The sequence below is a fragment of the Lipotes vexillifer genome, unplaced genomic scaffold (assembly GCF_000442215.2).
Source record: "Lipotes vexillifer unplaced genomic scaffold, Lipotes_vexillifer_v1.1 scaffold265, whole genome shotgun sequence".
In the NCBI taxonomy this organism is placed as follows: domain Eukaryota; kingdom Metazoa; phylum Chordata; class Mammalia; order Artiodactyla; family Lipotidae; genus Lipotes; species Lipotes vexillifer.
This window is the reverse complement of record NW_006795112.1, coordinates 2042770-2052856: the sequence shown is the minus strand read 5'-3', so window position 1 is coordinate 2052856 and position 10087 is coordinate 2042770. Positions and strand designations below refer to the sequence as shown.

Sequence of the window (10087 nt, the reverse complement as noted above, 5' to 3'; positions counted from 1 at the left end):
TACCTGGCACAACAACGACATTCTCCCAGCCTCTGTAGATGGTCCAGGTAAGTGTCTAAAACAACTTGGCCCCTTCCTGTGCCATCTACCTAGTGGAGCGTCCACAACCAAATCGTTAAAATATTTCTTTCCAGAGCCCTTGCAGAATAGAGATACCAAAGCTGGTGACAGATTATGAAGTGATAGTCGTGTTATCACATTACAGCACTACTGACATCTTAGGAAGGGATTATGTTTCCGTCTGGACGCAAGTTGAACATGAACTACATTTTAAATGCACAACGTGAAGGATTTGCACCACATGTACAATGTGCCAATTATACAACACCATCAAGAGCTATCCTCTCAGGATGGAAACTGGAAGCAAACATAAAAGCTCACAACTAATATGTATTTGAAAGTTTTGTGTAGTGATAACAAACCAAATAACTGTCAGTTCAACAGTAGTTTCAGTGTCTGTCTGACACCTCCTATTGTAATTCAACCACCTAATCATTCCCTTTTGTTAAGTGTGAATGTGATTTCACACTTCTACCTGGTCAGGTAGCTTTCTTTCTTATTATTTAACAGCTAAGTACTTGATAATGATTCTTGCTGTTTGGTGGGAATCTCTGGGGAAGTAGAAATGGTCCAAGGCCAACTCTAATAAAAATAAGGTGAATTATATTCAAACTAAAACTTCAGATGCCACTGTGAAAATGGAAATGTCATGGTCTAAAATTCACTTAGGATGAAACATCACCAAGGTATGAAATGATTAACAAACTAAAGGAGAATTAATCATATCCCCCTAAACTCCCTCGGCTAATCTCTACTTGGTAAGGTGGCCTGTAAAATTTTTTTTAATGACCCTTCTAATTCAAACCTTCATGTCTCCTTAATCTCTGTTCCAAGACCCAGTGGGCGCTATCATGATTTACTCCACCTTATGTGTTTTTTCCTCACGATATATATAACAATAGCATTTTTATAAATAGGTGAAATGGGTGGGAAGGAAACAAGTACAAGAGTCTACCTGTATGCTATTGTGATGTCACAGACTATAAAACATCGAACATAGGCAGAGTAATTGTTTGGTGTACTGGAAGGAGGATAATAAAAGTACTTCCACTACTAAAGAACATTAAATGTGAAAAAAAGATAAAAAAAAGACTGATGGCACTTTGAGTGTAGTGTATTTGTTTTTCGTTTTCCTAACATACCGTGCCAAGTTTTGTACTCTTTCTGTTTCCAATTTTGCTTTCGGTGAAGGTTTCCTGAATCTCAGCAATCCCACACATAAACATGTATCGTTATATCCATTAAGACTTAAGGTTTTAGATTTTCAACTATGAGGGAGAACTCAGCCAAAGATGCTTGAAAGATAAATACGTTTAATTAGGGGCAGAGGATGATCATTAAAGGAAGTCTGACTGCTGCAGAAGTCATTAACAATCTTAAATGAAATTTTTATTTTTATGATAGCCATTTACATGTATAATAAGAGCCAATGATTCTTAGGAGCAGTGTGACAGAAACAGAGTGTGGCGAGAACTCATGTAAGACATACTATTTAAATGAGCTGGTGTTAGCTATTCATATTTGTTAATGAACTAGATATGCAGGGCTATAAGAATGAATGTTCTGATGCTTTAAATTTTAATATCTAGAAATCAAGGGTAAGGATCAATTACTAGAATTTCCACCCTTAAAGGAATAATTATTAACGATATAACAAATGTACAGCTCCAAACTTCTGAAAAAAAAAAGTTTAATTTAAAAAAATTAAGATCAGTAGTTGAAAAAGGGCCAAAACAGCCATGTCAAGCTGTAGTAGTCTGTGATCATGGCAGCTTTTTGTGTTGGTCATGGATCATAATTCCAAATGTTTTAATATACAATAATCCATATGAATGCATTACAGACCCTGTTATCACCTGTAGTTAATGGTGCCTGTGATACAAATGAACAGGCTGTTCTTTGCTCTTACCTTTATGGTAAATAAACTAGCATTCTGGAGTCACAATAATTAAATAAAATGTAAATCCCTAATCTCATTTGGCTATTTGGACCAAGAAAGTTACCCAGCTATTACCTGTCTGGTTCTAATGATTAGTAATGATTTATTGTTCTTTTTTTTTATTGTTCCAAAAGTGCTCTGATGTGGTGCCTTGATGTCTAATGAAAAGAAATTGGTCTTAAAAAGCTACTCATTGTTTATCCTGACTCTTAGATAACACATTTTTCTTCTGATAAAATATTTTTCTTATTTATTGTTCAAAACATACAATATAGACAATAATTCTAATTCTGGTGCTGTTTTATTTAGTAGTGTTTTATCCCTGGTGCCTGGCTGTCTACCATCATACCTCAGCACATAGCTTTACTCTGAGATAAGCCCCCTCTCTTTTGCTCTCTCTCCCATGCTTTCTGTAGTTTGTCTGCAGGATGCAGGTTTTCCACTGAAGAGCGCAGTGGAGTTCTTACTGTGCCTTTCCGGTTCCAGCACAATCAAAGTTTTGTGTTTAGAATTGTCCTTGACATTCTTTCGTCCCACAATGGGGTGGACACAGTGTGCTGGAAACCATGACATCATTATCATTGACACAGACTTAAATAAATCACCTGCATCTTGGCCTCTTTCTGCTTATTCAAGGATTCTTCATCTCGAGGAAGAAAGTGCTCTTTATTTTTATAAACCTTCATCCCAAGGGTGACTGGAAAACGCAAACTTTTACAAGTGTTTTAAAAACAAATATACTATGTGGTTTTAGACACAGTATGCTGAGTCAGAGGTGTCTTGGGAAAAAAATGTTTAAGGTTAGGCATGAGGCAGAAAGACAGCCAGGATTGCCTTTAGTTCAGGGGGGATACTCCTAACCCACATTATGATGTCCTTCTGAATACGGATTCATGTGAAACTTAATTAAATAGGCATATGCATAGTATTTAAAATACATACCTGAACTTGATGTTCAAAAAAGAGAAAGCTTGATGCTCAGTAAATTGAAGCAAAGTACATTCTGGGTGAAAGTGACACCATCTCAGTTGCACAATCTTTGGTAAAAGAGGGTTATAGCTAAAGTATTACTAAGTGCCAAGTACACATATGAATACGCAGCATTTAATAATTTAGGAAGCAACTACCTCCTGTAACTTCTCTTTACGTTTTCATAAGAAAATGACAATGAGGAAGGAAGTGCAGCAGAAATCTTGAACATTACCACTATTATGCAAAAAAAAAAAAAAAAAAAATGCTGTTAACTGTTTTCCCCTCAGTGACTTGATCTCTCAGATGGAAAACTTATGATTCTTCTGACTCTTGGCTACCAGAAATCACATGAGAGGAGCGAGGAAGAAAGACACAAAAGTTATATTTATATCTATTACTGAACTTCTCAGAAATACCTTAATTTAATTCCTTGCAGAGACTAATAAAAATATCAGATGAGAGAGCCTTTTAACCAATCAATTATTGTAATTGACAATAAAGTATTGCTGTATATTGAACTCCTAAATGTTTTATGCAAAATGTCCCTGTGAAAATATTCCTTAAATAAGGGAGAAGTCCAGGGCCAAGAATGAATTTAAAGTGGTCGTAGAATTTAAACAAATATCATTCAAATTATCTGACTAGTATTATGCCCAGTGGCATTAAATTAGCATCTATTTATATCTGTGTACTTTACCTTAAGAGGCTCATAATTTTTCAGTTCTGATGCCATAAACAGATATGCTGCAGGATACTACTTGAAAAACATATATTTTAATTTTGTTGTAACATTTGCTAGAATCTGTTTTTCTACCAAATAATTATGACTAGAATGTGATAAGCAAAAATGGTCAGGATAAATTTGGGAATTCACAGAGTCCTATTTATAAAGTTTCTCTTGTTTTAAACAAAATGATTATCACAGAGAGAGATTCATCCTGGATCATGTTTGGTTCTCATTAGTATTGTTTTGTAAAAATAAAAAATTTAAAAGTCCATGTTTAATTTACTTTCTTGAAGGATTTTTAACTGTCAGCTGTCCTCCTCTGACTTCACATATTCTACAATTTGGTAGGCAGAAAATTTGAGAGTTCTCCTACTTTCCAGACTCTTCCTATTTTAAAATATTACAGTTTTAGAAGATGACCTTTTATCATCTATAGATCTTCAACTTCAGTGTTAGATATTTTCATCTTCATCAGAACATTGAGATGTTCTTACAGCTATGTTTTTCCTCAGAAAATGACTGTGACTCCCTACTGGGGAATTAACGGTAAGGAAGAAAGATATTTATGGAGTGGTAGGGAAAGGAATAAGGAAAATATGTTTTAGAAGTTTATATAAAACAGTGAAACAGGTGTTTTCAGTACCTCTGGGATGCTTGTTTTATAAACTGGGCATTTCAAGTTTTGGTATATGTAGAATTAGGTTCTCTAAAATTTCGCTTGCATAGATTAGCACCATCATAGCTACTCCAAGGAGGGAAAAAAAGCATGAAAATAAAATAAGAAATTCTGACTTGTCTCTGATAATCCAGTGTTACCAGAGGCATAGCAGCCAGTGTGCCTCTTCGTCAGTACAAATACTTAGTTGCTTTTGACTCTTATTGAAAAAATAATATCTTTCCCCCTGTTTGTCACTAGAACTGCCACTAGAAGAAAAGCCTTTCGTTTGCCCCAAATAAGCACCTCTGTTTTTCACAGCTTGCAGTAATGCTTAAAGTAAATAAGTTCTTGTGCAGCTAGCACTATTGGATTCATTCAGTTGCCTGAACAAAGCTATTGTTTAGAGGTTTACAACAAGCCTTTTCTCTGTTTCCTTTAAAAGAATCTTCCTTGTTCCTGTGGTAGGCATGCTTAGTATAGTAAGCCTTTCTACAATTTTCAAATGCTAAAGATAATCTTCCCCCACAGAAGAAATGAAGGAAGACTATGACACTATGGGGCCGGAAGCCACGATCCAGACCACAGTTAACAATGGTACAGGTAAGTAAGTTTACCACACCAAGGTCACGTTTGTCCTGCGTCATGTGGATTTAGTGAGTCAGGGACAGAAACACTGACCCATCCATTTGTATGTCTGTGATTTAACAATTAAGTCAGACTTTGCAAGTCTCTTGTTTTGTTTCAACTCAGAATTCTCTGTTTTGGTATTTTATTCAGCAAATATATCTTTTATTCTTAAACCCTAATTTGCCTGTGACAGTTAAGAAAACTGAATTGGATTTTTTAAAAAAATCTTTTCAAAGCCTGAGTTGGGCAAATTTCTGGTAGTAATTTGTATTTTAAAAGACTGCATAAATATAATTTGAAAATAGTAATATAATATGCCTCTTCCAGTCACCCCTTGATATTAGTCATTGAGATTCAAATGATATGGTGTAATTTAGAGTGTAAAATGTTTCTTCAGAACGACAAACCAAAATTCTGTGAATATTCCTCATAACTGATCATCTGAGTTCCTTTTTATCCTATCTTCATTTTATTTCTCAGCACCTTCTAGTTCCTCTAAATAATATTTTCCAGGCAAACGTTTCATAAAGAAGAGACCATTTCACTTCTTTTCAATGAAGCTAAAAAATTGCAATAGGAAGGTAGTAAGTGGTGCTTTGTTTTATTCTGCTACTGCTGTAGAATGGAGTTTCAGGACAATTGTGACCTTCCATGTTCTTTTCCAAAAACTGAACAGCATCTCCTCTCACACCCTCTCACGTCACTAGTGCAAATTTACACTGACTCACTATGTTTACCTCTCTTTTCCTGGATAAGGCTAAGTATTTTTGGTGTTTCAAACAATCCTTCATACCACCATCAAAAATATTACCATAGTGCCCAGTATAAGGTTAACTTCTAAAGCAAAAGCCAAAAAAAAAAAAAATCACATAACTATTTCCACTCAACTCACCAATGAAAACAAGTCACAGTTTTATGAAGTTTTAGAAATGTAAATAATTAAGATGATATTCATATCTCCCTTATGTCGAAACACATCACAATAGACTGTTCATGCTGTGTTTCTATTTAGGATGCTCTTATTAATAACTTACCACACACTAATTTACATTCTTGGATATAAAATAAGAGAAATAATAAAAAACTATTGTAAGTTTTCCTTCATTTGAATAATGTCAATTTAAGGTACAAAAATGAAACTGTACAATATGGGATTATGGAAAAGGTATAGAATTAGGAACCTATAATCCTGATTTTTAGCTACAGCTCTGGCAATAACTAGATTGCAACCTTGGGCAAGTCAATTGCCCTTCTTGGCACTCAGTTTCCACATCTGAAAAATGAATAGATTGCACTAGTTGCTTGTTAAAAATATTTCTAGTTTTAATATTCTATGTTGTAGGGGTACCATCACTGTGTAAAATAGAAACAAGATAAAATAACTTCTTATAAAAACATAATAATAAAGAGAGAGACCACAAATTAGATACTTTCTGTAATGTCCCAACTCATAGGATCAAAAATGGCTTCATGTTCCTTTTAAAGACAATTGTTAAATTTCAATCTCAAGCATAAATAAACTCTAATTTCATTAACTTTATAGGCATTTAAAGTGTCGCTATTCCACAAAGTGACAATTTACTAGCTGTTTTATACACTTAAGGTCTAAAGTGGGGTTAATAAAAATGGTTCCTATTCAGAAGATTTAAAAATCAATTTCAAATGTTCCTTCACATAGCCTTAAGATTCACCTTTTCCCATACTATTTACTATTCCTTATAGTTCATATGTATTCAGTCAATAAATAGATCAATAAATATTCATTGAGTGTCTTCTGTCTATTCACTTTTGTGTGCACATGTTCTGGAAGATGGGCCAGGAAATCTTAGACATGGCTATTATTTAATTTGGAAGATGAGACCAACACACAAGAAAAAATAATAAACAATAAGTGAAAATATGTGATAAATATGCAACAAATAGTAGGAACTATAATTATTTCAAATTACAGAAATATGAGAGGTCCTATGGGGTGAATATTCAGAAAAGGCTGCATGAAGGAGGTGAAATTTGAACTAAGTTCCTTTTCAGTAGTCGTGAAGGAGTGAGGAAGGTCCTTCTAGCAGAACAGGAGTGTGTAAGCCAAGGAAAGAAATTGTAATATCTATTCAGAGGATAGCAAGTAAAAGGATTTGGCTGAATCAGGGGGTCCTAGGAGGCAATTCACGGGAAATGAAGCTGGACATGTAAGTTAAATGTAAATGGAGAATGTAAAGCAACAAACCAAAGAGTTTGGGGCATGTTATACTACCGTGATTTCTGTGAAGAAAAACTAGACTTTGAGAGACCAACTGGAAGTCATTGTAGCAATTCAGGCGTGACGTGACAAAAAGCCTGTCCTCGGGTGGTGACAGTGGTGAAATTAGTAACATGACTTCTTAACAACCAATTGATTCTCTGGGTGATGGAATCAAAATGGCTTCAGGATTACACATCTGCATGTTTAGAACATGGCAAATACTTGCTATTTCTAGATAAACAGAAAAAGGATCCAATTTTGAGAAGACCTTGAGCTTGTCTTTAGACAAGTATTTTCATATAAAATGATAAATGTGTGTGTGTGTGTGTGTGTGTATATATATATATATATATATATATATATACACACACACATATATATGTATATGAATGTTCATTGGAAATGAGGAATTGAAACCCAGGAAGTCAGGGCTAGAGATAAAGATTTGAGAGTCATGCAAATATAGTCAGATGGTATTTAACATCATGGGACTAAGACATTTACAATAAATATACTGAAACACGTAGAAAGCTGAGGCCAGGGCTTCTGGTGAGTAAGGAGAAAAATCAAATTCATTAAAAGAAAAAAGATTAAGAGAGAAAAAATTTATATATCCAGGAGACAAAGAAAGTTTCAAAAGTAGACAATGGTCAATTGAATCAAAAGATTCAAATAACTACGACTGAAAGAATGCTGAGCAAATACATTGGGCTTGGTAATTAGGAATTTACTGGTGACCCTCAGCTTAGAACTCTGGCCTTTTAGAGAATAACACATATTTCTTCCCAACCATAAGTTTACTGCTTCTTATCCCTAGCATCTTTTTGGATGCTAAAAACATGTGGAATTGAAATAAGACATCTTTAATGGTTGAAGTTGCTTATTAATGGAGTATCTTTTCTCCCCACATAGGTCCTACTGATCAAGGTCAAGCTATTGGCTTGACCTTCCTCTCCAGCCATCCCAACCTATAGTGATATCTTCCTCCAATGAACTCTTATAGAACAAATCAGCTGACCTTGCTGTAGATGCTATAGTGTGTTGTAACTTAATATATTGTCTTTTCCAAATTAGACTGCAAACTCTGAGAACACAGATTGGTTTTAGGCTACCACATTGTCTATGAGAGTGCCTTAAAATTAATAGGGTCTCAACAAATATGTTTTTATTAGTGAATGAATATGGAATTCTTTAATATCAGATACATTTTTCTTTTTTAATCAAAGCAGAACAAACACATTGGAATAGATAAATTTTAAACAGGTTAAGCATATTTTCTGATAAAAAGTGTTGTTATTAACTGGAATGAGTTGTCAGGGGAAGACAAAGAAAATGTCTCTATTATTTCTGGATATTCAACTCACAAGTTTTATTCCTAACTGAAAGTAAGGAAAAGACCTCTAAATTTCCTGCGCAAGTCTACAAATCTATTACATAGTAGAATTTAACCAAGTTCATATCAATGAATAGAGTAGTCTTTTAGAATCTAAAAGTATCTCCTTCCTAGTATATTCTGCTGAGTTAAAATCTGTAGATACCACTCATTCTTTCTTAGCCTGACAGCATCATACACCTTCCTAAAGGCCATCTCTACCAGGAAGCCATCTGACAGTCTCCCACTCAAGATTAACCACTCATTCTTTTTTTTTTTATTCCTGCGGTACGCGGGCCTCTCACTGTTGTGGCCTCTCCCGTTTGTGGAGCACAGGCTCCGGACGCGCAGGCCCAGCGGCCATGGCTCACGAGCCCAGCCGCTCCGCGGCATGTGGGATCTTCCCGGACCAGGGCACGAACCCGTGTCCCCTGCATCGGCAGGCGGACTCTCAACCACTGCGCCACCAGGGAAGCCCACCACTCATTCTTTTGAGGGTCATTCTCTCTCATATTATAATTAGTCACCTGCAGGTATGTTTCTCTCCACTAGATTGTAAACTATTTGAGGGCAGGAATGATGTGGGATTTTGGTCACTTTCTCACCACAGACCCTAGAATGGTCCTGAGTCAGAAAGAGTTTTTGAAGAAATGAGAGACAAACAGCACTTGAACTTTCCTTTCCCATTTCTGGGTTGACATACTTTTGACAGTGGACCTGCAATAATCAATCAGACATTTTCATCTCCCATTGTTCCAATCCCCCAAATGAGGAAGACTCAGTTACATTTGACTGGTCTCTAGCCTTCGTGTCCTCCTCTGTTTAGTCTGTCCACATTCTTCCTATAACCCTTTTCTCATGGTCCAAATTCCCTTCTTAGAATCTTTAACTGTCCCTCAGTACCTATAAGACAAAATCCACATTCTTCAGACAGGTATTGAGTGCCGTCCATTTCATACCAACAGTGTTGCATTCTTATCAGACCAAATCCCTTGGTAATATCAAAAAAGAATCACATGTATACCAACCTCTGAATCTCTGCCCATGCTATCCCTTGAGACCCTAATCTCTCACTCCCATTCCTCCAATTATCCAAATTCTACCCACCTTTCTGTTCTTCAAGGCTAGCTCACCTCCCATTTCCTTAATGTGGCCATCCTTGAACACCCCCAAACCACATATATCTCTTCCTTGTCTGAAATCCCACAGCCCTCAGGTGCACACCACTAATTTTAGCATGTTGAATTGTTCCTCTTTATGTTATTTGCACATATTTCATCTAGTTAATTTCATGGAGACAAGCAGTTTCTTGAGCTATGAAATAGGGGTAAATTAGTATGACCTTAGTATGTGCCCCCCAAATATTTGCTTTAATAAAAGGGCTAGTCCCTGTTTTCCTCAAAGTGCCCAGTACAGCAGTGAACACACATGGTATGCATTATGACTGGTAAAATGAATGAATGAATGAGCGAATGAATGAATGAATGAATATT

The 10087-nt window shown here is 35.7% G+C and overlaps 1 protein-coding gene across 3 annotated transcripts in view; it reads left to right on the top strand.

Moving 5' to 3' along the window:
- Nucleotides 1–10087, top strand: part of ZEB2 (zinc finger E-box binding homeobox 2) — a 130058-nt gene that overhangs the window by 89559 nt on the left and 30412 nt on the right. The window contains exons 3-4 of one of the 3 annotated variants that reach the window (XM_007467474.1): nucleotides 1–47; nucleotides 4885–4956. The exon at nucleotides 1–47 is cut by the window's left edge and continues 211 nt beyond it. In XM_007467474.1, coding sequence (XP_007467536.1) covers nucleotides 1–47; nucleotides 4885–4956 — 119 coding nt within the window. The remainder of the gene's footprint in view (nucleotides 48–4884; nucleotides 4957–10087) is intronic. The other 2 variants (XM_007467475.1, XM_007467476.1) reach the window with 2 other exon arrangements.